General features: G+C 54.8%; 2 protein-coding genes across 6 annotated transcripts; one reads left to right on the top strand and one right to left on the bottom strand.

Moving 5' to 3' along the window:
* Positions 1 to 48: 48 nt before the first annotated feature.
* Positions 49 to 10,647, bottom strand: KLC3 (kinesin light chain 3). Of its 4 annotated transcripts, none has more exons than XM_058196071.1 (13): positions 10,311 to 10,647; positions 7,476 to 7,808; positions 6,424 to 6,651; positions 6,044 to 6,092; positions 5,546 to 5,771; positions 5,246 to 5,333; positions 4,979 to 5,080; positions 4,000 to 4,173; positions 3,079 to 3,178; positions 2,913 to 2,953; positions 1,330 to 1,454; positions 1,164 to 1,230; positions 49 to 460 (listed from the first exon to the last, which is right to left on the bottom strand). In XM_058196071.1, exons 2-13 carry the CDS (start codon positions 7,743 to 7,745, stop codon positions 404 to 406), a joined length of 1,527 nt encoding a protein of 508 aa, XP_058052054.1. In that variant the 5' UTR covers positions 7,746 to 7,808; positions 10,311 to 10,647; the 3' UTR covers positions 49 to 403. The 4 variants fall into 4 exon arrangements, with proteins under 4 accessions (XP_058052054.1, XP_058052053.1, XP_058052051.1 ...); XM_058196070.1 differs by having other exon boundaries at positions 10,291 to 10,647; XM_058196068.1 differs by lacking the exon at positions 10,311 to 10,647 and adding an exon at positions 10,005 to 10,246.
* Positions 10,648 to 21,233: 10,586 nt separating this feature from the next.
* Positions 21,234 to 27,614, top strand: CKM (creatine kinase, M-type). Of its 2 annotated transcripts, none has more exons than XM_058196072.1 (8): positions 21,234 to 21,392; positions 22,947 to 23,160; positions 24,724 to 24,878; positions 25,207 to 25,339; positions 25,758 to 25,929; positions 26,199 to 26,322; positions 26,560 to 26,749; positions 27,214 to 27,614. In XM_058196072.1, exons 2-8 carry the CDS (start codon positions 22,968 to 22,970, stop codon positions 27,390 to 27,392), a joined length of 1,146 nt encoding a protein of 381 aa, XP_058052055.1. In that variant the 5' UTR covers positions 21,234 to 21,392; positions 22,947 to 22,967; the 3' UTR covers positions 27,393 to 27,614. The 2 variants fall into 2 exon arrangements, with proteins under 2 accessions (XP_058052055.1, XP_058052056.1); XM_058196073.1 differs by having other exon boundaries at positions 21,344 to 21,425.
* The last annotated feature ends 301 nt before the right edge of the window (positions 27,615 to 27,915 follow it).

Below are 27,915 nucleotides of genomic sequence, written 5' to 3' on the forward strand. Positions count from 1 at the left end.
ATAAAACTTGTAGAGACCCCTCCCCCGCCCCAAAATAAAGAGTCCTCCTTCATTCCCAGCAGACTTTATTTAAGGAAAAATAAGGTGCATAAATAAATGAAGGATTGGCTTCACAAGAGCCACAGAGGGATTGGGATGGGGGGGGCAGGCTGCTGCTCCTGCCCCAAGGAGTTTAAGGCAATAGCCAGAGGGGGAGAAGCTTCCTCCCCCCCTACCATTGTGACGCTTTGGGATGGCAGCAGCTGCTCCATTCCTGAGAAAGAGTCCTTTGTGAATTGGGAGGGGCGCCTGCCACACCCCTCCCCCCAGGAGGACTTTCAATGCATGCAGCGGTCAGTCCAGGGAGTGCCAGGTGAAGTGCTCCAACCAACAGGCGGCCCAGGGAGATTGAAGGCCGGTGGGCCTAGTGGGCGGTGCGGTGCGTGAGGTCCTGGATGCTGGTGCTCAGGTTCCGAGTGGGCTGCAGAAGAGAAAAAGGAGGGGTCCATTTCAGGCCTCCGCCTCAGCCGTGTCCCTCTTCAGGCTGTGCTTGGAGAAATGGATGATTTACTGCCACAAATGTTCTCTGCACCAATTCTTGCTTTTCCTCTTGGGGTTTGCTGGGTTTGAACAACAGGCTGAACCGGATTACCCAGCGAGCTGCTTTGGCAAATGCTCCCCTGAGCCTCCTGGCTTCAGCTAAGGCTTTGGCTGTTTTTTGACTGCATGAGTCCCTGCAGCCTCCTTGGCAAGGTTGTCCACAAGCGGTTGGCCATTGCCTCCTCCCAAGGGCTAAGGAAGTGACTGGCCCAAGGTCATTCAGCTGGCTTCATGCCTAAAATGGGGACTAGTCCGTCTGCTTCTGGCCTGGCACCCAGAGCCACTGGACTGGACTGTTTCTCAACTGAGTGGGAAACAGGACACAGCCCTAATTAAAGGTGCCCGATGGCTCCGGTTGTGTGAACCCAGCCCCTCCTTTGGAAGGGAAGGTCCCCCTTTCCCTCCCCCGCATTGTTTGGGGCTCAGCCGGGGCCTCCGCAGGCCTCTTTGCTCTGGCCAGACCAAGCCATCTGTTAGCTGGCCAGGACCATCCATGGGGCTGGCTGGGGCCTTTGTCCATTGCCCCGGTGTTCAGCCTGGGCTCTGCTGCCAAGTGTGGTGGTCCTTCTGGGCCCCCAACTCACCTTTGGGGCTGTGACCGCTGCAGCCTCGTTCAAATACAGCATGTTGAGGGAAGTGGCTCGCGTCATCCTGAGGAACAGAGGCCCGGTTAAGCTCTTCCTGGCCGGCATGGTTGAGCCTCCCTAAGGCCAGACTTGCCATGGAGGCTTCTGGGGAGCCCCGACTCACCTGGGGGCTGCAGTGTCCTTGGGCTGCCCCACTGCTTGGCCCCGGAGTTTGGAGACCAGCTTCTCACTGCTGCGTTTGAGGGACTCCCGGAAGCGAGAGAAGGAGCTACTGCGTCTCATCCCCTCCTGAAGAGAAAGGGGGTGCATTCAAAACTTGGGGAGCTTCTCCATCCCCCCCCCAACCACCTGTGGTCCAATTCCTAACAAACAGGAAGCAGCAGGTGAAGTTAAGCAGAATCAAATCAGATACCTGTACAATTAGCACAGCCCCCCCCCCCAAGGCTGTGTGCTCTCCCCACTTCTCTCTGTATACCAATGACTATCTCTCTAACGATCCATCTGTTAAACTACTGAAGTTCGCAGATGACACAACAGTGATCGGTCTCATTCAAGACAATGATAAATCCGCATATAGACGGGAGGTTGAACAACTAACCTCTTGGTGCGACCAGAACAATCTGGAACTGAACACAGTCAAAACTGTAGAAATGGTGGTGGGCTTTAGGAGAAACCCCTCCATACTTCCACCTCTCACAATACTAGACAACACAGTATCAACAGTAGAGACCTTCAAATTTCTAGGTTCTACCATATCGCAATATCTAAAATGGACACCTAAGATCAAAAACGTCATCAAAAAAGCAGAACAAAAAATGTTCTTTCTGCGCCAACTCAGAAAGCTCAAATTGCCCAAGAAGCTGTTGATCCAGTTCTACAGAGGAATGATTGAGTCTGTCATCTGCACCTCTATAACTGTCTGGTTTGGTTCTGCAACCCAATAAGATAGAGACAGACTTCAGAGGATAATTAGAACTGCAGAAAAAACAATGGCTACCAACCTGCCTTCCATTGAGGACCTGTATACTGCACGAGTCAAAAAGAGGGCTGTGAAAATATTTACAGACCCCTCACATCCTGGACATAAACTGTTTCAACTCCTACCCTCAAAACAACGCTACAGAGCACTGCACACCAGAACAACTAGACACAAGAACAGTTTTTTCCCGAAGGACATCACTCTGCTAAACAAATAATTCCATCAACACTGTCAGACTATTTACTGAATCTGCACTACTATTAATCTTCTCATGGTTCCCATCACCCATCTCTTTCCATTTATGACTGTATGACTGTAACTTTGTTGCTGGCAATCCTTATGATTTATATTGATATATTGACCATCAATTGTGTTGTAAATGTTGTACCTTGATGAACGTATCTTTTCTTTTATGTACACTGAGAGCATATGCACCAAGACAAATTCCCTGTGTGTCCAATCACACTTGGCCAATAAAAAATTATTTCATTTCATTCTATTCTATTCTATTCTATTCTATTCTATTCTATTCTATTCTATTCTATTCTATTCTACTCTATTCATGGCAATGGAGATAGCCACGGTCTGCCTGCTGCCCTCTTTACCTCCCTCTCTGTAGGCTCAGCTGACAAGGCTTGGAGGAGGCAATGGTGCCAGGGTGAAGCGGCTTAAAAGATTTGCTCCTCCATGCCCCTCCCTGCTTGCCATCCCTCCCCAGATGGTCAATCTCCAAAGCCGCTTGTGGGGGAAGTGCTGCAATGACTCACCTGCCCTTCCCAGGTGTTGCCAGTTCCTGTCCAGCTATAATCTGAAGAGGATGGAGGGAGAGGAGGGGAGGGGAGGGGGTTTCAAGAGGTGAATCCAGATGCTGAGGACCCTGCCTTCCCCCCCCCCCCACCCTAGGGAAAAGGCTGCCCAGCACTGGGCTCTTACCACCCCTGGGGGCGCTCAGCTCCTGGTCCTGCAGGGACAGGATCTCTTTGTACAACTGCTCAGCCTGCTGGAACTTCCCCTGTTTCACGAAACACGAGGCCTGGCCGGAGAGAGGAAGCAAAGCACGAGGGGGGGGTGAGCCCCTCCGCTCTTCAAATAGCATTTAAATAGAATTCAAATGGACCCCCAGGTGGGCACAATCCCTCCCACCAACCAGCAAACACAGCCACCCAAAGGGCAAACTAGGAATCCACCCCAGGAAAAAAGCCACTGCTTTGGCCTCGTAATTCTGACTGGGGGGTGGGGAGGAAAGGGGGAGGGGGTCGGAGAGAACTAGCCACTGCGACACCACGGTTGAAACCAGGGGTGAAATCACCTGATCAGGTAGCAATGGCGGCGGATGGTTCGGAGAACCAGTAGCAAAATGCCCTGCCCCCACCATGCCCAGCTGAGCTGTGCGATCATCTGAGGTTATTTTTTTTAACTTTTAAAAGCATTTTTTCTTCGGCTGAAAAAATGCTTTTAAAAGGCTCCTCTGGCGATCCCAGCTGAGATGCCTGATTATCAAAGGCTTTTAAATGCATTTTTTTACAACCTCTTCGGTCAAAGTAGTAGTAGAAAAAATGCTTTTAAAAGTTAAAAAGAGTTGGCCACACCCACCCAGTCACATTATATCCCCAAGCCACGCCCACAGAACCAGTAGTAACAAATTTTACATTTCACCCCTGGTTGAAACAGATCCTGGCTTAGTTTTAAAGCTTATTGTTCAATGAAAGCCTTGTCATTGGCATATGTTTCCCTGCCTTAAACATGTTTTAGCCAAAGAAATTTACCCCGGCTAAACTTCAGAGCCAGCAGTAACCCTCAAAGTCCCAGGGAGAAGCTCCAAGCTCCCCTTCCCCTCCCCCTCCCCAAGGTTACCAGGTTATTCTTGGTCTTGGCCACGTTGCCGTCATTGGGGCCCAGCTGGGTCTGGTAGATGCAAAGGGCCCGCTGGTAATACTGCTCCACCTCTTCGAACTTGCCCTGGTTTTGGCACAAGAGGGCCAGGTTATTGAGCTGCTTGGCCACATCTGGATGGTTGGCGCCCAGCACCTGTGGGGAAAAGAGCAGCGGTGCTCAGCTGATGGGCTGCTTGTGCAGCTGGGCAGTACTCGGTGGGGCCATGCCTGCTCCTTGCCCATCTCCGATTGCAGGTCTGAAAGCCGGGCGTCTCCCCTGGCCCCAGAAAGCGCCAACTGGTTTATAGCAAGGGGTCTCCACCCTCGGCCGCTTGATGACTTGTAGACTTCAACTCCCAAAATTCCTGAGCATAGCAAGTCGTCAAGTGGCCGAGGGTGGAGCCCCCTGGTTTATAGCCACCTTCTCCATATTCAGGCAGGCCTTTGGCTGTCAGGACCAGCTCAGAGCCTCTCCCCACTTCAGGACTTCTCCCCCTCACTGCTCCTGCCTGCGCCAAGGCTACTTTGGGAGTGGGGGGGGGGGAGAGAAGAGTTCAATTGCTGGTTCTTCTCCCGCTCCAGATCTAAACCTTTCCAACACTGCCTGGAGGCCCCAGGGCAGGAAAAGCTGGAAAGAGATCCACTGGCTCTCCCCAAGGATCTAAAAGGGGATTACCCAAACTTTCCCATAGCAGGAAGTGGGGCTTCGGTGCCCTCCCTGCTCGGCTGGGGGCGAGCTGCAGCACTGTCCCTCCTCATCTGGACTGTGGCCTTTGGTTTGTATTAACTTATTTATGTTTTTTAAACTGTCCAGAGTTACTCTAAGATGGGCAGCCAATACATTTTCTTTCTTTATAAATAAATAAATGAATAAGTAAATAAATAAATAGTCCATTTCAAGAGGCCAAGGACACAACCTTTCAGACTCGGAATTGTCAAGCCTGTGTGTTTGTGTCTACCTTCTCTCGGATCTCCAGGGCTCTCTTGCACAGAGGCTCGGCATCTTGGTACTTTCCTCGCTTGCCGTACAGCACAGACAAGTTGTTCAGGGTGGCAGCCACCTGACAGGAACAAAGGCTGCTTAATGAGATTGGAGACCCTCAGAAGCAAGATAAAATGCTGGCATTTTGCATGGAACCAAGCCGGGTGCTCCCTCCCTCCTTCTTGGAGCCTCTGCCAGCACCAGCCTTCCCCCCCCCACACACACACACAGCCTGGGCACTCACAGAAGGGTGTTCCATGCCCAGCGCCTGCTCACGAATGTCCAGGGCGTCATTGAGCAGCTCCGTGGCCTCCTTGTACTTGTTCTGGTCCCTGCAAGATGAGAAGCAGGGAGATTGGGGGCTGCAGGGGGCAGCCTGCAGGCGATGCCAGGGCAACCCCAGGATGCAGCTGCTCAGACGACTCCAGGGGTGTGGTGGGAGCAGAGAAATGCAACAGCCAGAACAAAAGGATCCCCGGTCTTCCCACATGTTCCCCAGAAGCAGGGCCTGGTGGAGGGGGGACAGGCAACCCTAGCATCTTACCGGTAGACCAGGGCCAGGATATTGAGCATCGTGGCAACATCCGGGTGGTTGTGCCCAGAGCTCTTCTCCAGGTCCTCCAGGGCCTGCTTGCAAAGCGGCACGGCCACCTCGTAGCGCCCTTGAGACGCGTACTGGATCACTAGGTTGTGCAGTGTCCGCAGGCGTGCTGGGATCTCATACCCGCCCTGCTGGGCTGCCAAGGCAGCTGCACCCGGACTCTGCCCCTCTGCAGGACACAACACCGGCCAGACGGTGAAAAGAGAGCCTGGGTGGCCAGCCTGGGTAGAAGCAAAGGGTGCTTCTGAACCCGCCCACCCTCATCCCTGGCCGGGGGCTTCTCCTGCTTTTGTGCAGGTTAAAGTGCTGCCCATGGAGATGGCAGGGGCTCTTTGCAACCGGCGGCTGGGCCTCAGCTTCAGCCTCATTGAGGCAGATAGGCAGCAGTTCGTCAGGCCGAGCTCTGCTTGGGAGCTGACTGAGAAAGCCAAGGAAACACACCTGGCCTTTGGCCGTCATCCGTGCTGAGAAAGCCTTCCTCCGTCTCCACCTGCAAAGAGAACCTGGGAAAGTCAGGGAGAGGCAGGGAGGAGCCCTCGCCCTGTTTTCCTTTAGAAAGCTCTCCGCTATGCAAGATCCATGTTCCCCTCCCTGCCTCCTCCTACACTTCCAATCCTCCTGAGCCAGAGTACCATCTCTGAGCATCCAAATAATTCGGACTGAAGATTGAACTCAGGTCAATGATTCATAGGAACCTTCAAAATTTCTTTGTGGACTTGAATTCTGTCAGCTGTAAGCAGCCTGATCCACAAATGGGTGTCACTCCGAACAGTTTCCCCATCCTCCAACCTGAGAAAAGCCCCTCCCCCACCTGGGCGCACCTGCTCCTCCCGGGGCTCGTAGTGCTTGAGCTGGTTCAGGAAGCGCAGGTGCTTGTTCTCTTCCTCCAGCTGAGCCACGGCCTCCGCACTGTGCTGCAGCCGCAGCTGGGTGCCGGCCAGCTCCTCCCGCAGCCAGAGGTTCTCCTGGCCCAGGCGCCTCACCTGGGCCCGCAGCTTCTGCTTCTCGGCCTCGAGCGCCCCGATGTGCGAGGAGAGGGCGATCAGCATCTGCGGAGAGGAAGGGGCAGCTCCAGCAATCGCAGCCTTTGTCCTGAGGAGACCCAGAGGGGGCTGTGCAGAGCCACAACAAATGACTTACAGAAATACGAAGAAAAAAGGAAGAAAATGGGAAAACAGGGGAGGAAAGGGGAAGGGAAAAAAAGGGCATTGACTTCCAAGTCCTTTGGGTGCAGTAGAATAAGATAACATTATTTTTATATTTTGAGAAACTATTTTTTATATATTGTTTTTTGATAAATTTTGCATGTTCTATTGCTCGTGTTTGCGTTATATTCAATTCCAATATTTTGGAATTGGACCTACCTATTCTCCAAAGCACCTGAAGGCAGGACAAGAAGCAACAGATGGAAACTAATCAAGGAGAGAAGCAACCTGGAACTAAGGAGGAATTTCCTGACAGTGAGGTCAATGGTTTCCCTCCAGAAGTTGTGGGTGTTTCATCACTGAAGGTTTTTAAGAAGGGACTGGACAGCCACCTGTCTGAAATGGTGGAGGTTCTCCCACTTCAGTAGGGGTTGTGAGTAGAAGACCTCCAAAGTCCCATCCCCCTCCCCACCCCCACCCCTTAACAAATAAAATATTTAAAACCAAACCAATAACTTGAAGGCAACCCAGGGACAGTCAGGACAAATGGACACCCTTGACCTTTCTGGTTTGAGCTGGCTGTCAGGGTGGCCCCTGCTAGCATCACCTCCCAGGCTTGTGCAAAGCGCCCCGGGAATTCCCAAGGATTCCTTGAGCTTCTTTATGCTCCATGATGTCATTGCCAGCCAAGCAGCTCCTGGCTACCCCCCTCTGGGCTCCCGGTGTACCTGGCCTTCAGCAATGCCCAGCTCTATGCCTTCCAGGCTCCGGCAGATGAGGTCCTGCTTCTCCTCCAGGAACTCCAGGGCCTGGGCATCAGCAGCTGCCAGGGACTCCTCTCTCTCCTTCAGCAGAGCCTCCTGCAGCTGGTGGTGGATGCTCCAGTTCTCGCTGCGCAGGGCTTCCAGGCCCTGCATCACCTGGCGCGTCTGGAGGATGATGTCATCGCCCGTCATCCTCTCTGATTGGCTGTCATCCAGGCCCACCATGATGGACATGGCGGGCCACGTTGGCCCCAAGGAAGGAGGGCTCAGAGCTCCTGGCGTCTCCTGGGGTGTCTTCTAAAAGGCAAAGGAGGAGCCCTTCTGGCCGTTTCATCTCAAGGATGGCAGCATGTCCTCCAATCCAGGGGTCTCCAACCTTGGCGACTTTTAAGACTTGTGGACTTCAACTCCCAGAATTCCCCAGCCAGTGCTGGATAGGAAATTTTGGGAGTTGAAGTCCACAAGTCTTAAACTTGTCAAGGTTGGAGTTCTTTGCTTTAATCCTAGACAAGAAGATTAGCCAAGCCCTTTGCACACTCTCAGTGGCATTTCGGGTCTTCAAACCCTGACCTTTTTTCACCCAGGATCTATTAATCAGAAGGAACATCAGCTAGACAAGTTGATGAGGAAAAAAGTGAAATTTCTGGCCCCAGATAAAACGGCGCACTCCATGTTGGGAATGCAGGAGCCCTTCAATTGCAGCCAGGTGGGGCTGGGAGTCCACCCCATCTGGCCCAAGCCCTTTGGGAAGGCATCCAGCTGGATCCACAGCTGAATCCCAAACCAGTCTCTCCAGCTGGATGCCACCACCAGAAAGCAGGCAGCAACATGCTTCTCGGCCGAGCCTGTCTGCAGCCACACACGCCTCCCAAGGTAGAATCCTCACCCACCTGACTTCGCCTCTGGGATCAAGGCTCCCCTGCCCTCGCCATGGGAAGAGTGCCAGCAGGCCTTTCTGAGGCTGTCCTGGGCCCAGACTGGCTGCCCGGCCACTTCAGAGACCCCCAGGGAAGAGCCCTCAGCACTGCCGAAAGTGGATGTGGCTGGTGCACCATCTGGCCCTGGTGGCTGCTTTCTTATTCTCAATGGATCTGACCCCTTTCAGAGTTTCTCCGTTGGGTGCCCATATTCTTAATCCAACCTGTGCAGAAACACTGCCAGTATTTCCTGGGCAAGTCTGCTGCTTAAAGAAGCCCCTGCTTTTTTTTTTTTTTGTTTACATTTATACCCCGCCCTTCTCCGAAGACTCAGGGCGGCTTACAGTGTATAAGGCACTCTTTGCTCTTACTTCACTCTCCCACCAAAAGGCCAGGTTCTAGTAGCACTTAGACTTATATCCTGCTTCCCAGCCCTCTCTAAGCAGTTTACAGAGCTAATAGCACCGCATAATAAAAATAAAAATATGTACATATTTTGGAAGTGTGGCAACCAGAGCTTCACACAGTACTCCCTGAGAATACTCGTGGTCCAAGAGAAGGGCATTTCTCTCGTGCCACATCTGTCGAGCTGCACATCTGTTACATCAAACTGAGGCACTCTTCCCATGTCTGCAACCATCAGGGCAAGGATGTTGGTTTGTGGATGCTTTCCAGAGGGCCTCTCCCCCTCTGGAAACAGCCCAGCACTGGCCCAGGGCTGAGGCAGGAGTCCCCCTCCTCCCATAGCCTCTCCCTGAGAACAAGGTCTGGTGTAAAAACTCCTTTAACTTTTGGGGCTCTCTGAGCTTGGCTGTTTTCTTGTAGACATTTCATGACCCAACTAGGGAACATCTTCAGTGTTAATGTGATAATGAAACTTGTTCAAGGAAACAGCCAAGCTCAGAGAGCCCCCAGAGCACACACACCCCAAGTTCAAGATGGAACTACAAATATTCTTTTCTGCTGCCACAATCCGTGCATTCCCATTCACAAGTCTGGAAGCATCTTCTGAGCCAGTGAAAAGATAACTTTCATTGCAATCCTCTTCTGTGGCAGAGTAAATATTTTACACAAAACTAGATATTCTGTGTAAAGCTCCTTACTCCCCTCCCCACTTGTAAGTCCATCACACGCAAGCGCCTCCTAGCTCTTCACTGCGGCTGGCTTCTCCTCGGCGGGACCCGCCACGCTTCCGCGTGGGAGACCCCGGTAAGCAAACGGGTTCAGTGCCGACTGGAGCTCAGTCTGGCTCTCCTCGCGCCTCTCCGCACTCAAAAGCGACTCGGAGGGAAAACAGGCCGGCCCGATCCCGCTGCGTCGGAGCCCCAGCTCTGCCAAGAGACGGGACTGAGGTCTGGGACTGGGTCGCTCCCTAAGGGGCCCCTTGAACAGTCTTGCGGATCCGTCCTCTCTCCCCTCTCCAAGCTCCCCCGGACATCCCCTTCGCCTAGGGGAAGCGGAGAGCTCCTCCAGCGCTGGCGGCTTCGGAACCGGGAACTCTGCGAGCCGCAGCTCCGGCAGCGAGGAAGACGCGGCAGGATTCTCCCGGACAAATCCTGGCCCGCCGCTGCCTTACCTGCCGGCCTGTCCAGGAGGAGGGAATCGGCGCCGTGCGCCCCAATCCGCCAGTCGCGCCCCAGCAGCCTCCGCTCAGTGCCTCGCTGGGAAGGAGGGGCGCTCCTGCTCCGCCCAGCGGACCCGCGGCTTACCTGGGCCGCGACTGGAAGGCGCTCTGCACGTGCCCAGAGGCGCCCGCCCCTCCTCCTGCGCGGGGGGTGGGAGGGCTCTCTTGAAACCTAAAAGCAGCTCGCCCCAATTTCTGTAAGGGTCCCCCGCCTTTCTCCTAAAGCACGATCCCTTACCTGCGCCGCCTCCCTCTCACCTGCGCCCGACGTCTTGGGAGGGGGCTCCGTAAAGAGACGCGCCTCTTTTAAAGACCCTCCCGCATCGGGTCAGCCCCTTGGGTCTTTCGCAGGAAAGGTGTCCCCTCCCCGCCTGGCCTTGAGGCTACTGCAGAGACCGCAGCATTGAGCCTTGCCCTCTCCCTGCCTCGGCGCCGTCGGGAAAGCGGTGCCAAACAGACCCTCCGGCTCTCTAGCCGAGGTGGGGGGAAGCCATCACCTGGCAGGCTGGGAGCCGCCTCATGAGCCCTCCCCCTCCCCCGGCGGGCCTTGGCTGGAGTGTCAGGGCGAGGTTGGAAGAGATGGAGAAGCCGGGCGCACCAGGCGACCTCGGCCTGCCCTACGTCCCCACCCCCAATGCCGCTCTGTAACCTTCGCAGCCTCCGCCCAAAATTGGATCTCTGCGCCCAGGAAACCAGTTTGCAGGGCGTCCTCAAGATATGGGAGCAAGCAAGCCAAGAATAGCAGAGGCCGGGCCTCTACTCCGCTCCTGTGAGCGGGAAGGAATCACGTGTCTAACGGCAAAGGTGGAGGGTCTGCATTTAATAAACTTCTGCCAACTTCTGTTCGTTGTGGGTGGCTCGGCCTGACAGTTGAAGCAGCCTTTGGTCGCTTTACAGGTCAATGTTGATCCAGGAAATGGCTCGGTTCAGTCAGGTTATTGTGTGAACCCAGTCCCGTGTCTTCGGCTGGTTCTATCCCTTCAAGGTCGAATTGCAGAAATTAAATCCCGGGAACTCTCTTCGACCGCGGACTGAAACAGGAGCTCCTCTGAGCATTGGTCAAGTTTCTTTCCCTACCCGTTGTGCCTCGGGGACTCAAGGGGAAGATTCCCTCACCCACCCACCCAAAAATAAAGGGTCTCCGCCCGATCCTCGCCTTCGCTCTTTGCTTTCAAGGTTAAGCTAAAGCGACGCTGCTGGTTGCGGGGGGGGGAGGAGGGGCTTTGCAGCAGAGCGGGTGGGGGGCGGCAGGCAGGTGCTGCCAGGCTGCTCGTGGTCAGGAGAGGCAGGAAAGGGAGGGGGGAGGAGCTTCTTCCAGTTCCTTTAATATTGTATAAGGGCGCTTGGAATGCGCTTCGCTTCCCTGCTTAGCTCGTAAAAGGCTCCACTGGCCCAAAGCCAGTCCAGTTGCTCTCTTTCTCGGGGGGGGGGAGGGGAAGGGACCCGGCAACGCTAGTCTGGAGACTGGCCGGCAGTAGAGGTGGTGGAGGGGAAAAGGCAAAGGGGGAGCTGGGCCCTGTGCAGACCTCCGTCATCACCGGACACCGGCCAAGCCAGCGCATCCTCTCGGCCAAGGACGAGCAGCGAGTCGGTCCCTGCCCAGCCGGGTCCCTTCGGAGAGCCCTTCTAGCATGGGGTCTTTCTAAGGGACCGCGGGTCGCCAGACTTGTCTCTGGGGAGGCACAAACCAAAGTGCCAGGAGCCAACAGAGGCCCGCCCAACCACAAGGAGAAGGAGATCTCTTGGTTAAAGCCGGGGCTTCCCTGGTGGTCCCCCATCCCGGTTCAACCTCAGCCCGGGAAAGGCGGGCCTGGTGCGGCCTCCTGCCGAGCAAGGCCTTCATCCTTCGAGAACCGGGCCGGACGGGCGCCTCGCCACGGGGCTCTCCTAGCATAAAGACCCCCGACCTCCCCCGCTGCCTTCCCTTCGCTTCTGCCTCTCGCGGGCCGAACAAGGACGGTTCCCTGGATGATTCTGGGGCGCGAATAAAGCAGGGAGCCAGAGCCGCCCAGTCAGCACTTTTAAGAAATGCATTTATTCCGGGGTGGGAATGGACAGATGGGGAGATGGCAAGGCGAGGAGGCTCCTTTGCCAAGCGCTGAAAGCTGCAGAGCCGCTGCCAACCCCGCTCCCGGCTGTAAATTCTGAGCAAATCCTCTCGGCTTCTCCGCATCGCGTTGGCCTCACGACGGGTCAGCTGTCTCGCTCAGGAACACTTGCCCGGCTTCAGAAATCGGCCCGAGGCGAAACATCCCCGAAACAGCCGGGCTGGTTCTGGAGGAAGTTCGCGGAGGATACGGACACACCTACCCACCCACCCCGGCCCAGTAAGGCCCTTGGTCCCCCGGGTGCCTGCTGTCTGGAGCAGAGCGTCTTACCCTCCGCCCAGGGGCTCTGACTCTTCCCCCCTGCAAGTATGAAGCCGCCCCCTCAGCCCGGGGATTCCCTGGTGGGCTTTCATCCCGGGGCGAAAGCTGACACCCTGTTCCGTTATGCCCAAGCCCTACGGCTCTGCAAGCAGCCACCAGAGAGCGCTGCGTTTCCACGCCGGACCCGCGAGCGGCCGAAATGGGCCGGCGAGTTCTTCCAAGCGGCGTCACTGCGGGACGGGACCCCCCCTCCCAATCTGGAGCCCGGAGAGCCTCCCTGCGGAGGGTCTCCTGGTGCTGCTTCAGGGGAAGGTTGGAGTGGATGCCGGCTCGGAGACATTGAAGCGGAAGGGCGGGGACCGGTCAAAGGTGCGCCCCCCCCCGTCGATGGGAGGAGCCCGGCAGACTTCTTGCTTTGCCAGCCCAGGGCTGCAAAGGCAAGCCGGTTCTGTAGGTTGGGAGATGCTGTGGGGAGGCTGAACCCCATTTGCCCCCAGGGAGGCTCTTTGCCTCTTCTGATTTCCCCACCAACCCATTGGCTTAGGCGATGTTTTTCCCCCCCTTGAGAGCTGGAAGAGGTGTGGACTCAACTCCTAGAATTCCCCAGCCTGCTCTGCTCTGCTCTGCTCTGGAGTTCTGGGAGCTGAAGTCCATATTTCTTCCAGTTATCAAGGCTGAGACATCTTGATCTAGGGGATGATGGGAGTTGGAGTCTGGCACAGTGGGCCTCAGTGTTTGTTTCTGCCAGGACAAGCAGGTGCCCTTTGTGCGTCCTCAGCAGCATCAGATTGAGCCTGCTGTGCCCAGAGCCAGGCCCCTCTCTCCCTCTCCGAGGAAGGTGGTATCCATGATCCAAAATAATGACATTTCCTTAATGTCTCGGATCGCAATCCGTAGACCGGATTGGTTCATGGATTAACCAACCAATGGCCAAAGTAGGCTGTGCAGCTCTGGGTTGGCTGCCTGCATCAAACCCAGTTCTGGAGGTGATCCCACCAAGGCCAGGATTCCTGGATCCATCTGATTGTGGGAAGAATGAGCAAGCCCCTTCCTAGGGTCTGGAGAAAACAGGCCGAAAGAGGGCAAACTCTCCCCTTCACAACCGGGTGGCCTTGAGGACTTCATATCTCTGGGGCCTGGGAGATGGCACAGGCGATGGGTTTAGGTTGGGGGGGACAGCTTCCTTCACCTGCACCCAGAGACCCAGACTTGCCCAGAAGGTTGTTTCAGAGTCTGCAGCTGCTCAGAGATATCTTGATAACCTTATATATTTTTAGACTTCTGCCGGGTAAGCAAACAGAGCAGGTAGAGAGACCTTTCTGGGACACAGAGAGTTGAAGGGTGGAGAGAGACAGAGGGGAAAACGTGGCTTCCCTCTGCTGCTCTGCCTTCTTGACACGGAGGGACCCACACCCTGCAGGCAGAGATCACTCTGGAAAGAACCAGAGGTGCTCCCCAAATGGGGGAACTGCCCAGGGGCTGCCCTCCTTTTGAACTCCTGAATAACAGAGTTGGAAGGGACCTTGGAGGTCTTCTAGTCTAACCCCCTGCTTTGTGTACACTGAGAGCATATGCACCAAGACAAATTCCTTGTGTGCCCAGTCACACTTGGCCAATAAAAATTCTATTCTATTCTGCTCAACCGGAGAGCCTATATCAGGGGTCTCCAATTTTGGAACTTGAAGAATTCTGAGAGTTGTAATCCACCAGTCTCATTGCCAGGTTGGACACCCTTACCCTAATTGTTCTCACTGTCATGAAATGTCTCCTTAGTTCTAGGTGCCTTGATCTCCTTGATTACCTTCCATCCATGGCCATTGATTCTGCCTCTTGTGCTAAGGAGGGCTTTGCCCTTAATAGCGCCTTTATCAGCAGCAACCTGCCCAAGAGTTGTAAATAATGAGCAGAGGCAGCCGCTCTCCACCTGTCCTTCCTGGGAAGTGAGTGTGTGAGGCAGAGGGCGGATTCAACAGCAAAAAGGCCCAGAAGTTGCCTTTTCAAACAGAATCCGGTGACAGATTTTCTGTTTTTTAAAGGAGGCCTCACTGGATTTGGGAGAGGTGGGAGAGCCTCCAGCCAAAGGAGCGAAGTGTGGGTTTGGCAGCATCTTGCCCCTTCTTTTCAGAAAGCCTCCTGAAAGTGGGACAGAGCCCTGCTGGTGCAGATGGCTCTCCTGGGGCCTGGGCTGTGGTTAAACCAGAAGATGGCATTAATTACTGAACCATCTCTTGGGGGCCTGGTCACGTCTGACCTCTTTCCTTCTTCTCCTGCCTGGCACAATGAGGGCTACCTCCAGGCTTCAAGTGATGAGCTGGAAGTACAACGTGGTGTTGGTCTGTTGGTGTTCAGTCTGCTTGTCATTTCTAGAAAAGCGAGTTGTGGTGTTGCTGTTATTTGGCAGAGGGAAAGAGTCTGTCAAGAGTGCTCGGAGCATTTCGGTCCTTGGAAGCTGGGAATTTCATTGCAGGGATGACACCAACAGCACAGGCTCCTCTTCAGATGCCACACAGTTCTGCTCTAGAATCCATTTTCCACATCTGGGCTCAGCCAAAGCTTTATAAAGCTTTGAGGCCAGGCCTCTGAGCATGGGCAAAGTGCCTTTACAATGTCCCTTGTGTACCTATCTTCCAGAACCGAGTCTGAGCTTTGGGGAAAATCACCCTTGGAAAAACAGTCCAGCCGGAATGCTTCACTGCCCAGCTGTTGCTCAGCTCCAGCCTGCTGCTGGCAGAGGGTCAGGCCTCCCACACGGACCCCTTGGAGAGCTCTGTACACTGACCTCTCCCACAGGACCCCTTCAACAGGTGGACCTGCCAAGTGTTGCCCGGGAAGTGGGGGCTAGGGCAGCCTGCGCATGCCTTGCCAGGAGCAGAGTAGTGGCCTAAGACATGGAGGGGAGGGCGCAAGGCAGCTGCTGCAGACCCCTGAAAGGCTTAAGAAAGGCGGCCTCTCTCAAACTCAAACGCAGGAGCCCTGGGAGGTGTTGCTATCCTGCTTGGTGCCCTTGGTGCCCTTTGCTAGCATGGAGGACATCTGCCTGCCAGGCCATCCTCCTCCACAGGCCCTCCCTCCTTATGTGTGCAATTCCAGGCTTGTTAGAGCTTTGCCAAAGCGGTTGCCGAGAGGAGACCGCAGATTGCAGGCTTCTCCCTCTGGTGTACAAAAGGGCAGGATTTTCACATGGGTGACTGGCACAGGGGCTTTTGGCCTAAGGCTGTCCTGCCCCCAGAACCTGCCCGCTTGAAAAGAAAGGAAGGAAGGAAGGAAGGAGAGTGGGTAGCTTTTACAAGCATCCTCTCCCATAATGGGAGGGCTACCCACACCCCCATCGGGCACCTGCCCACTCCCCAAAGCCTCTGCCTGGGACCAAAACTTGCCCCTAGTGGCCAGACCCCTTCTACCTTTGGGTTCCTAAACTGGCCCTCCTCCTTCTGTGCACACCCAGAGCAATGAGCAAGCAACCCACTGGAGACAGGCAGCCAATCAATTGAAACAAACACACAATCTTAACTCAGTGGAAAGAATTGCATCATCGCCAGAGGCCACATGGCTGTTGGCATCCGGACTTCAAATGAGGAGGAGGGCAGGGCGATTGGTGACTATTGACCATGGCTTCCGTGTCCAGCTTGCCGCTTTCCCAGGAACCTCTTGCCCCTCCCCAGAAGAGACCACAGTGGGGCCACAGTGACCCTGATCTGGTGTGGAAGAGCTGATCTTCCTCCCGATTCATGTGCCATCTCTGGCATTGCCCAGCTCCAAAGCATGGCTGGAGTGTGCCATACCCAGGCAAGGGGTAACTCTGAGGGGAGGGGCTGGCCTGGCATGACCTTTGGCCTTTCTGGGGGTATTAAGGCCTCTCACTTGCAGGGGGCTTGCAATGGCCAGCCTTGAGCCCCAAATCAGCCTCGGCTGCCCCCCCCATCTACCCTCTGCCCTCCTTTCACACCCAGGCAACAGAGAGCTGTGGGGAGCTGGCTACAAAAGTTGGGGCTGTCCGAGAGATTTGGGGCAGAGAGAGTGGTGCGCAGCCCTTCTTTTTCCTTCCTCTCTTTGGTGTGAAACTAGAGACAGTTGCGGCTGTGGTGGGAGAGGAGGTCTCTAAAAATACATTCTCCTTGCCCTCCACCCTCCCCTGGTTGCCTGCGATAGAATTCCCATGGGTTGCTGACGTCAGATAGGGTGCCCGGTTCCCAGCGAGGAAGTGCCAGCCAAGCCCCTGGAGGAAGAGGGGTGGAATGTGGCCCTCCAAGCTACGGGATAGAATAGAATAGAATAGAATAGAATAGAATAGAATAGAATAGAATAGAATAGAATAGAATAGAATAGAATAGAATAGAATAGAATTTTTATTGGCCAAGTGTGATTGGACACACAAGGAATTTGTCTTGGTGCATATGCTCTCAGTCTACATAAAAGAAAAGATACGTTCATCAAGGTACAACATTTACAACACAATTGATGGTCAATATATCAATATAAATCATAAGGATTGCCAGCAACAAGTTATAATCATACAGTCATAAATGGAAAGAGATTGGTGATGGGAACTATGAGACGATTAATAGTAGTGCAGATTCAGTAAATAGTTTGACAGTGTTGAGGGAATTATTTGTTTAGCAGAGTGATGGCCTTCGGGAAAAAACTGTTCTTGTGTCTAGTTGTTCTGGTGTGCAGTGCTCTATAGCGTCATTTTGAGGGTAGGAGTTGAAACAGTTTATGTCCAGGATGCGAGGGGTCTGTAAATATTTTCACGGCCCTCTTCTTGATTCGTGCAGTATACAGGGCATCAATGGAAGGCAGGTTGGTAGCAATTATTTTTTCTGCAGTTCTAATTATCCTCTGAAGTCTGTGTCTGTCTTGTTGGGTTGCAGAACCAAACCAGACAGTTATGGAGGTGCAAATGACAGACTCAATAATTCCTCTGTAGAACTGAATCAGCAGCTCCTTGGGCAGTTTGAGCTTACTGAGTTGGCGCAGAAAGAACATTCTTTGTTGTCCTTTTTTAATGATGTTTTTGATGTTAGCTGTCCATTTTAGATCTTGCGATATGATAGAACCTAGAAATTTGAAGGTTTCTACTGTTGATACTGTGTTGTCTAGTATTGTGAGAGGTGGAAGTATGGAAGGGTTTCTCCTAAAGTCTACCATCATTTCTACGGTTTTGAGTGTGTTCATTTCCAGATTGTTTTGGTTGCACCACAAGTCTAGTCGTTCGACCTCTCATCTATATGCGGATTCATCATTGTCTCGAATGAGACCAATCACTGCTGTGTCATCTGCGAACTTCAGTAGCTTAACAGATGGATCATTGGAGATGCAGTCATTGGTATACAGAGAGAAGAGAAGTGCACCCTGTGCTAATTGTACAGGTATTTGGTGTGATCTTGCTTAGCTTCACCTGCCGCTTCCTGTTTGTTAGGAATGTGGAGCCCATTCAGATCTGATTAGGATGGGAGTGGGTATTTGGCATCTGGGCTGGTTTCCATTCATCTTTGAAAGCCTAGGGCCTCTTTCTCAAGCTTGGCCACTTTAAGCGATGTGGACTTCAACTCCCAGCAAGCTGGCCGGGGAATTCTGGGAGCTGAAGTCCATATCGCTTAAAGTGGCCAAACTTGAGAAACACGGGGGGGGGGTTTGTGCCAGAGAGGAATGGCATCACATGGTCTTGTGGGGGGGGGCGTCCCTCTTCACCTGCAGGTCAATTGCTCAACAGGCTGACAGGTTTCCTTCTAATGTGTCTCTCTGCCCTCCCCGCCCCCCCGCCCAAGGGCTAGATTTCCGTCTTCTCAGCAGTCCAATTTGGTTGTGCAGACGAGGCATCTCCTCTGCCAGGAAAGCGTTCCTGTTGCCGGGATCCAGATTGAGCCAGTCCAAAGCCTCAACGCAGGAAGGAAGGAAGGCCTGAACACAAGGCTGTCTCTGAGCATGAGTTGAGTGTCTCTTTCGTTTGGGGAGTCTAAATACAGGCATCTTTCTGCCAGGCCGAGCACAACAAAGGAGGCTGTGGGGCAGGAGGTAGACATTATTGGTGCCATCCACATGAGCTGGGGATGATGGGCTTTGTTGGGCTCCAAGGGTGGAAATTGTGCAGCTGTCTGCCCTCGGAACTGGGCAGAGGCATCCTTTATTCCTCAAAACCTGAAGATCAGCAGACCTTTGTCCAGGGGCAACTTGCAAACACTCTTTCTTGGAAAGATCAGATGGTACTTTAATTCAATCAGCCAAGATCCCTCCATGTTGAGTCACTCATTCGCCTTCCCTGCCTCCAGATCTTGTGGGAACAAGAAATGCTTGAGATCGGTTAAGGCCAGAAGCGGTTAGGAGTGTGCGGGATAGGAGGCACTGAGGCACGCAGAGGGTGCCCCGGCTCTTTGGCTGAATCATAACTCTCCATAAATGGAGCTAAACAGGATTAAATTTAAGGTAGAGGGAAAAGCTGGCAAAAAAGAAAGAAAAAAGAAAGAAAGAAAGAAAAGAAGAAAAAAGAAAAGAAAAGAAAAAAAGAAGCAAGCAAGCAAGGGAGAAAAAAAGACATTTTGAAATTTCCCTCCCCTTTTCTGGGGTCTTTCCGAGAACTATTTTTAAGAGGCTCTGCAGGATTTCCTAAGATTGTGTCTCCTTTGGGAAAGGGGGGCTGGATGCTGTGTCCCCCAGAAGCAACTTCCCAGTTTCTGATTGGAAACTGATGTGCTTGGAGCCTCCTCCTTGGATGCAAGTTGGCCCCCAGAGCCCCGGACCTGCCTGCAGTCTGCTCTCCCAGGGTCTTCTTGGGGGGCTTAAGGGACCATGCCTGCCAAGACCTTTTGGTGGCCCCAGACGGAAAGTCAGGCAGCCCTTCCAGAATTCCCCTAAGCAGACACGACTTCCCCTTCCTCCAGAAAAGCACCCTTGGCCCCAGGCCGCTTCTCTCTTTGTGGGGCCTTGCTGGCTGGGGGAGGGATGGGGGGGGGGTCACACTCAGACCCAAGCTGAGAAGAACCCCTTGTGTGGGCTCATCCTCTCTTAGAAACCAGGAGGGCTTCCTTTGCCTCCAGGAGAGACTCTGCTCCTGGCAGCCTTTCTTAGTCCCCCATTTCAGGGCTGGCAAAACCTGCCCCAAATGTACTGCTGGTCCTGCCTCCCCACAGCCTGGACAAAGGGGCAGCTCTTTACACCTGGTCAGGCCGCAGGACCCGAGGCAGGCATAGACAGGGAGAGGGAGGGAGGGAGGGAGAGAGCGTGAGATCAAATTCCCAGAAATCCGTCCAAAAAGGCAGCTGCTGTAGGACAGAGGCTTCTCCCCAGAGAATGAGGAACCTGATCCCACTGGCTGGGGTGGGGGAGGGCTGGGACAGGCCCAGTTTGCAGTAGGCATCCTGGCCCTCTTGGAGGGAGCGTGTTTCTAACTGTGGCCCCAGAGAATTTTCCCATGGAGATTAAATCCGGATCCCCCACTTTTCCAGGACGGGCAGAGGAAAAGAGGCCTCTGAGCTTGTGCAGAAGGCTGAGAAACAGTCTGGGTCTCTTCCTGTGGCTGGCAGTGACTGGATGTCCTATATGTTGGACTACAAACCACATTAGCAGAGCGAAGGCAGTGCATGATAGGCTCCGCTCCAGCCCTTGTATTTCTTACCTAACCTGAATGCCTGGCGGGGGTGGGGGGGTGGGAGGCACATTCCCTCCCAGCAGCACCAGGGATCTGGTTACCACACTGAGATGAGGAGGGGGCCGGGTCGGGCAGCAGCTGGAGGCCCTGCACCTGCTGGGCTGGGTGCTGGGCGTCATGGGGTGGGGGTGGGGGTGCATGGAGGAAGAGATCTTTGGAGCAGCTGAAGGTGGGGGGCGGGGGCAGAATGGTCCTGGGGAAGCAGAACTTTTTCCCTGCAAGTCAGAAAGCCAAGCTCCCTTTTTTCACTTAATTCTGCTCTATCTGAGGGATGTGGGGGGGAACCTGGCTTTCGCATTCTCTGATGAAGCCCACTTGCCAAAGGAGGCAGAAGCACAGCTGGCATCCTTCCTGCCCTGGGATGTGCATAGAAGGACCCCCGAAGGCTCCCTGGGAGAGGGTCAGGCCTGGCAGGGGTCCCACTAGCCCCAGAGCTTGGGGGATTCTGATGTTTGACAGGCAGTCCGCCTCTGGATGCCAGTTCTTGGAGGGGGGGCATTACTTGGGGGTCTTTCTGGAAGAGGAGAGATCTCATCTCATCGACCCGCCAAGGAAGCAAAATCCTCCAGCAAAGAAATGGGGTTTTTTGAGCTGACTTTCTCTTTCCCCTGCATCCCATGGCCCAGGCTCACCCCAACTCCCACAACCACCCGCGCGGAGGTCCTTGGCAGAACCTCTGGAAGCTTTGGTAAAGCCCAGAAGCCCAGACTCCTGACCGGTCCTCCTCCTTCTCCCACAAACAACGGGTCTCTTTTCTCTGTCCCCCTCTTTCTCTAGGGTGCTTCCAGCATGGCTCAGGCCCCTCCAAGCAGCCCCCAGCCTTCCTTTCCGCACGCCATTTGCCTCCTTTCAAGGCAGCGTTGAGGGCCTCTACAAAGCGAGCAAACGGTTTTTGCAAAGGTCCGTCTGTCTCTTTCTGCTTGGAGGCTCATTCAGGAACTGTGTGGCACCAGTTCGGGTGAGGAAAAAGCTTTCTCCACACACTCACAGCCACTCCTACAAACCTCAGGCATTACTGGCCAGATCTTGGGGGGGGGGCGGGGGGGGGAAGGGAGGCTCTGGGGCTAAAGCCGGCAGGTGCCCCGTCCAGAAAGGATGGGTGATGCCTTTTCCAGTGATCAGAGCGAATACTCCCACCCAATTTCAAGTTGAGCTGAGGGTGCTAGGTCCAATCACAGCTGGGCTGCTGGCCGGGCCTCAGCCAATGGGAACGAGGGCCAGGCTTTATATGCTGAAGCCCCCAGCCCGGACTCTTGGGTCACCTATTGTGCAGGAGTGAGACAAGGCAGCCCCTGGGACTCTGCAGGCTTCGTTTCTCCTGGTCAGGTAACCCCTCTCTCTGGTCTGGATTTGCAGCAGGTGGGTGAGTGGGGAGACAATTGGCAGAAATAGGTGCGGTACTTTTGCTAGCAATTTAGGGGGAAATTTAAATGGCCTTTTTTGAAAACGCTGCCCTTCGTGCAATCCTCTATTCGTAAAATCAGGGCTGGGATTCGCTTGCAGGGGGCAGCTCTTCTAAGCGGGTACTGGGGGAGGATGTATGGGGAGGGTGACCACAGATCTGGCCATGACCTTGTGCTCTCCCTATGGTGTGGGGATCAAGGGTGAGCAAAGGGAGGTTGGAGACTGGGGGTGCCTGACAGAACCCCATCTTCTGCAGAGGCTATGCTCAACCTCTCCACCCCCCTGCAACCGCCTTCCCTTCCTGGGCTTTCCCCACCCCAGAGGCTGGGTGTTTGGCTTCTCTCGTGGCTGCAGAGAGTGCTGACAGTGGTCAAAAGTCGCCCCTGGAATGCCACTACGCTCGCAGCCAAGGTGCCGCCCTATGCAAAAGCCACGAGAGGCGGTGATCGGGGCCCTTTTGTGGACAAAAAGAAGCCACTATAAATAAACTTGCTTCCGAGAGGCTAAAATTATCCTGGCTTTCTGTGGGTGGAACTGAAGGGGAGGGGCAGAGCCTGTGCCCTCCCCACTGTCTCACTCTCTTGGCACCCACACCCAAGATGGTCTGCGCAGTTGCTGCCTTCTTGGTCAGCTGACATCTCCAGTGGTTGACCTTGAGGGTGACCCTCAAGAAGGGGACCCCATTTCAGTTTTAGTGCCACTGGGGATTAAGACTGTCCCACCTGGAAACCTTTTGGGGTGCAAGTGAGGGAGAAGGTGAGGGTCTCCAAACCCTGGCTTGCCAAGGGCTTCCTCCTGCAAAGATGGCCCCCCAGGCATTGCTTCCTGGAGGGACTCAGTCCTGGGTTCCCTCTGGTATTGATGGCCCTCAAGAAAATAGAGCAAGCAGATGGCTTCTTGGATGGTGGGCAGGTTTGCTTTGAAGGATGCCAAGAAGGAGAACTCTTCGGATCTCCAAAGGGCCGGGTCCCCAGTGATTGAGGGGGTCCTGTCCGCTGCCCCACATTGGGGAGATGACCAATTCTGGCTTTAGAATCTTAGATAGGGGTCTGATTGCCCCCCAATATCTGTTACTCAATATCTGACACCCCAAGTGCAAGGAAATAGCCCCAAGCCAGGTCCATCCTGCAGTGAAAATGTGGAGTTTGGCGCAGTGTGAAGTTGTGGTCTGTTTTCTTTTCAAAATCTCCTCTTTCTCACTGAATTCTTCACCTGCCAGGTGAAGCTTCCCCTGTGAATTTTCCCACATAAGACCCACATTTTACATCTGGTCAAGGAAATCTTTTCAGGCAGTGACCCTAAGAGCCCTTCCCGTCCTTCTAAGCCTCTTCTGGAGGGGAAGCGATTTCCATAAGCCCCCATCTCTGGGCACATTTTCACAAGCCTCTTTCAAGTCTCTCTGCCCAGAAATTCCCACCAGATTCTGGATCAGCTGTAGCTCCAGGCCCTTCAGCCTCTCCCTGTCTGCCCCAGCAGGACTTGCCGTCAGCCGCCACCATGCCTTTCGGAAACACCCACAACAAGTGCAAGATGAACTTCCCTGCGGAGGAAGAATTCCCCGACCTCAGCGTGCACAACAACCACATGGCCAAGGCGCTCACCCTGGACATATACAAGAAGCTGCGGGACAAGGAGACGGCCAGCGGCTTCACCCTGGACGACACCATCCAAACCGGCGTGGACAACCCAGGTGGGCCCTGCCCCTCCCTTGGTCTGGCTAGATGCAGTGTGGCCCCTTGTCCGTTTTCTCTCATCCCACCCTTTGATTGGCAGCAGCCCTGGAGGGCGTTGCCACTGACCTTGCCCTCCATGCAAAGCACAAGCTGTGCCTTCCAGTGCTCCCTCCTCTCCTATAGCTCATTCCCCCCTCCGGCGGGGGCTGGCATCACATTGAGCAAGCTGATTGCCTTTGGATGAAGGCAGAGCAGAGCCCAGCTTGGCTGTCTCTTCTCTTCTCTTCTCTTCTCTTCTCTTCTCTTCTCTTCTCTTCTCTTCTCTTCTCTTCTCTTCTCTTCTCTCCTCTCCTCTCCTCTCCTCTCTTCTCTCTCGTCTCTTTCTCTCTTTTTATGAATTTCTATATGTACTCTGGAGCTGGCCTGACTGAGGCCATTTTTAGGCTCCAGGGTTGCCACATGGAGAGTTGGTTTAATGTCAGGGTTCCAAGTAATACGCCCATAGCAAAGAAAACTTTAAGGTAGGTTCCTTAAAGAATAGTTTTATTGTATATATCATATTGATACAGGATGTTGAAAACCAACTTTAAAGACTCCAGTGGTTTTCATCTAATTAAAAGTTTTCCCCCTTTCCCAAATAATCAGTCACGTAGTCTAATCAAGAAGCAGTCCGGTTGGTTGGCCAACATCATTCCTCCTCCCTTCAGCCATCTGTGGGAACCCTGACTACCTACCTACCTACTACCTAACTACCATCTCTATCTCTCTGTGTCTTGCTATACATCTAATCTTTCATCCATCATCCATCCATCATCTATCTAATTGCTTTCTCTCTCTCATCTCTCTCATCTCTCTCTCTCTCTCTGTTTGTCTAGCTATCTAGTATCTATTACTGTATCTATCATTCATCCATTTTCTATCTAATCTATCTATAATCTATTTGATTTGTGTGCTGCTTATCATGCGCAGAGCAGACTTCCGTGCATGGGAAGGGGAGAGGCAAGCTAAAGCATGTGAAAAAATCAAACCCATTCTTTCAGTCTTATTATTCACATGGACTAAAAAAAGTTGGTTATTTCTAGACATTAACTATGAATCGCTCTGCTGGCAGGAGAATTCTGGGAGTTTTTGTTTTTACTTTACTCCTTGAAATTTGTAAACATTTTGGAGTAAGACAAATGGAGAGGTGAAGGCAAAGGCTTTAGGGGCCCCTGCCTGGAAAGAAGCATTGCTAAACTAGGTTAAAAAGTTTTAGGAGCAACGTTTAGCTTGATAAATGTCACCAGGGTCCAAGGGGGCCAAATGCCGGCATGCATTGACCTGGGTAGCCTTGGGGGTGTGTGTGAAATCTGGCTGGGCTTCCTTCCCACTGATCCCTGCCGGACATTCTGCTGGGGGTTATGCTCAAGCCCCTCTCCCTGTCCCACTACTCCTGTCCTCGCCTGGTCCCAAATGTGTTTGGGGCAGCTGAGAAAACTGGTACCAGGCAAGGGTGAGCAGAGACCTCCATGTGTGCCAACCCCTTGTCTTTCAGAAGGGGACTTGAGTCCCCTCCCCACTGAAGCCCCCTGTTCTTGCAGGTCACCCCTTCATCATGACGGTGGGCTGCGTAGCTGGTGACGAAGAGTGTTATGACACCTTCAAAGACCTTTTTGACGTCGTCATCCATGACCGCCACGGAGGCTACAAACCCACTGACAAGCACAAGACTGACCTGAACCATGAAAACCTGAAGGTGGGGGCAGTCAGTGGGGAGGGCTTGCTTTGCGGGGGTGGAGGAGGAACTTCAGGGAAGCCCTTGCAAAAAAGTGTGCAAAGATCAAAGTGTGTGTGTGTGTGTGTGTGTGTGTGTGTGTGTGCGCTCCCTGGGTATCCTATGTAGCCCAGGCAGGTGCCCTCCAGAAGCATGTGGGGAGGCCCAGGAAGGGCACGGGGGTGGCGGGGTGGCGGCGGGGCGGGGAGTGTCTGACAGACTCCAAAGATTTCAGAGTTCCCTCAAGGGGCTGGGGGAGGGGCTGGTCAGCCTGGGCAGAGAGAGAACCCCCGACTTTCCTTCCCTGCAGGGCGGTGATGATCTGGACCCCAACTATGTGCTCAGCAGCCGCGTGAGGACCGGCCGTAGCATCAAGGGCTACACCCTGCCCCCCCACTGCAGCCGGGCTGAGCGCCGGGCCGTGGAGAAACTGTCCATCAAAGGTAAGAAGGGAAGAATGCGTGGGGGGGAGCCGCTTTGTCCAAAATTGGGGGTCTCCACCCAAACTTTGGAGCTTGGTTGCTGTTTGGCTGGGTTCACAGCCCGACCAGTCCCCATTGGCTGGCTGAAGGCAGCGCCCGGGGTCGCGCCCGGAGGGTCCCCCGCTGGTCCAGCAGGTGGCGCTAGTCCCGCCGAGAGCTTGCCCAGCTGGGGCTGCCCCGAATATTTCAGGTCCGCCTCAGGACCGCGTCCCAGTAACAGACCTGGGGGTCTCCTTCCCGTGTTGAGGATGGACAGAAACACCGATTTCAGCCCCCGCAGGGCTGTTGAGGAGACCCCCCCCCAGTTGAGCGGGAGAGGGAGGAGGGGCGGCAGCAGCAGCCTTTGCTGAGGGTGGTCCCGCTGTGTCCCCCTGCCCAGCCCTGAACAGCTTGACCGGAGAGTTCAAGGGCAAGTACTACCCGTTGAAGAACATGAGCGACGCGGAGCAGCAGCAGCTAATCGACGACCATTTCCTCTTCGACAAGCCCGTCTCCCCACTGCTGCTCGCCTCCGGCATGGCCCGCGACTGGCCCGACGCCCGGGGCATCTGGTGAGCGGCTCCCGCCCGGCCTGCCCTGCCCACTCGGCTCCGAATCTCCCCCGTGGCCCAAAGGTTGCTCCGGCTACCCACTTTCCTTACCCAGTTCCTGAATCTGCCCCCCCTCCCCAAGAAGAGCTGCTGAAAGCCGCCTTGGCAAGTCGGGTGGTGGGCAGCCGAGGCCCCTTCGATGCCCTTTGGTGCCGCCCCATCCAATGCCGATTGAGCCCGAAGGCCAGCAGGCGGGGGACGCTGAGGCCTCTGCTCCCCTCCCCCCCCAGGCACAACGACAACAAGACCTTCCTGGTGTGGGTGAATGAGGAAGACCACCTGCGGGTCATCTCCATGCAGAAGGGGGGCAACATGAAGGAAGTTTTCCGGCGCTTCTGCGTGGGGCTGCAGAAGGTGAGGGGGGGCTCCAGGGAGTGGGAGTGGGGCAGGAGAGGGCATTGTGGGATCCTGGACAGGCCACAATGTCTGGTCCTGCTCTCTCTGTGGTGACCCCAAAGTGATGGAGCTTCCCTCCCATGTCAATGGTGTAAAGACCTTGCTGGGAGAAACAGCACTGGGGGGGGGGGACGTGGGTATCGCCTGCTTTGCCACTAACCCCTGCCAACCTCTGCTTCCCCCAACCCGCAAAAGATTGAGGAGATCTTCAAGCAGGCCGGCCACCCCTTCAGCTGGAGCGAACATTTGGGCTACATCCTGACCTGCCCCTCCAACCTGGGCACCGGCCTGCGTGGCGGTGTCCACGTCAAGTTGCCCCATCTCAGCAAACATGCCAAGTTCGAGGAGATCCTGAAGCGTCTTCGCCTGCAGAAACGCGGCACAGGTGGGAGGAGGGGCCGGGAGGGCAGAGGGGGGGCCAGAGCAAGGATGCCAGTTCAGCTTGGGCAAAGGGCCAGCTCGCCAGTCGTGCCCACTCAACTCTCTTCAAACAAGGGCCTTTTGCAACCCCTCCTGCCTTTCATCCTGGCGGGGGGTGGGGGGGTGGAAGAGGCAGCAGCACAGGGAATTTGCTTCTCGGCCCTGCGGACCCCCCTCCTTTCCAGGGGCCTTGTTTCTGTCTTCAGGATGGTGCTTCAAAGCAGCCCCTTTTTCCAGTCAAGGATAAAAGCTGCTGGCATTTGCCCACCATGTGCCGGGCACTCACGTGCCCCTTGTCCTGGGTAGGAGTCTGGCCGGGTGGGCCCACTTGGCCACTGGAGTTGCCTGGCAGCATGTTTAGGGGTCCCACAGATCTGCCCCCACTGCGGGTCAGTGGACTGAGCGGGCACTGTGCTCCCCTCCCCCCAGGTGGCGTGGACACAGAGGCCGTGGGCGCCGTGTTCGACATCTCCAATGCGGACCGGCTGGGCTCCTCCGAGGTGGAGCAGGTGCAGCTGGTGGTAGATGGTGTGAAGCTGATGGTGGAGATGGAGAAGAAACTGGAGAAGGGCCAAGCCATCGACGACATGATCCCTGCCCAGAAGTGAGGGGGCCCCCTGATCCTGGGCGGCCTGGGGCTTGGACTCCGGGGTGACCCCAACCCTGCCACTCGTAGCAGCAGCTCCTGGTGCTCGTCTCTCCCCTGTGAGGGGCTCCGAGTGCCGGGGGCAGCTGCCCTTTGCCAGCTGGGAAGCTCTCCTCCTGGGAGCCCCGGTGGACGGAGTTAATAAAGCAAACGATCGGCCCCAGAGCCTTGTCTCCCCCCCACAGACGGCCCCCCACGTGCCTTTCTTCTCTTTGCCGCACATGCTTGGGGCGGGGTTGTTTCAGAGCAGTGGGGTCTCCCATTTTGCCTTTCAGCCCTTGAACACGAGGCTGCCCAGGGGAAAGCAACTGGCAAGCCAGTGCAGGGTCCCCTAAGTCTCTCCGAGTTTCCCAGGAATGCTTTCCTCCACCCAGATCCAGGTGGCTGCCCTGCCCCCCTTCATCTCCAAGTGGGCAGAGGGGAACACTGGCTCCTAGGTGGGGAAGGGGCTTTTCTTAGAAGGGATCTCAGCCCACACACCTAGA

Source organism: Ahaetulla prasina, chromosome 10 (genome assembly GCF_028640845.1).
Source record: "Ahaetulla prasina isolate Xishuangbanna chromosome 10, ASM2864084v1, whole genome shotgun sequence".
Taxonomy (NCBI): Eukaryota; Metazoa; Chordata; class Lepidosauria; order Squamata; family Colubridae; genus Ahaetulla; species Ahaetulla prasina.

What these genes read in the sequence shown, in the direction of transcription:
- CKM (XM_058196072.1), top strand. Translation starts at nt 22,968, where the DNA reads ATGCCTTTCGGAAACACCCACAACAAGTGCAAGATGAACTTCCCTGCG. An exon ending in AACCGGCGTGGACAACCCAG is followed by an intron (nt 23,161 to 24,723) that starts GTGGGCCCTGCC and finishes CTGTTCTTGCAG; the next exon opens with GTCACCCCTTCATCATGACG. An exon ending in GGAGAAACTGTCCATCAAAG is followed by an intron (nt 25,340 to 25,757) that starts GTAAGAAGGGAA and finishes CCCCCTGCCCAG; the next exon opens with CCCTGAACAGCTTGACCGGA.
- KLC3 (XM_058196071.1), bottom strand. Translation starts at nt 7,745, where the DNA reads ATGTCCATCATGGTGGGCCTGGATGACAGCCAATCAGAGAGGATGACG. An exon ending in TGGGCATTGCTGAAGGCCAG is followed by an intron (nt 6,652 to 7,475) that starts GTACACCGGGAG and finishes TCCTCTCCGCAG; the next exon opens with ATGCTGATCGCCCTCTCCTC. An exon ending in AAGGACACTGCAGCCCCCAG is followed by an intron (nt 1,231 to 1,329) that starts GTGAGTCGGGGC and finishes TCTGTTCCTCAG; the next exon opens with GATGACGCGAGCCACTTCCC.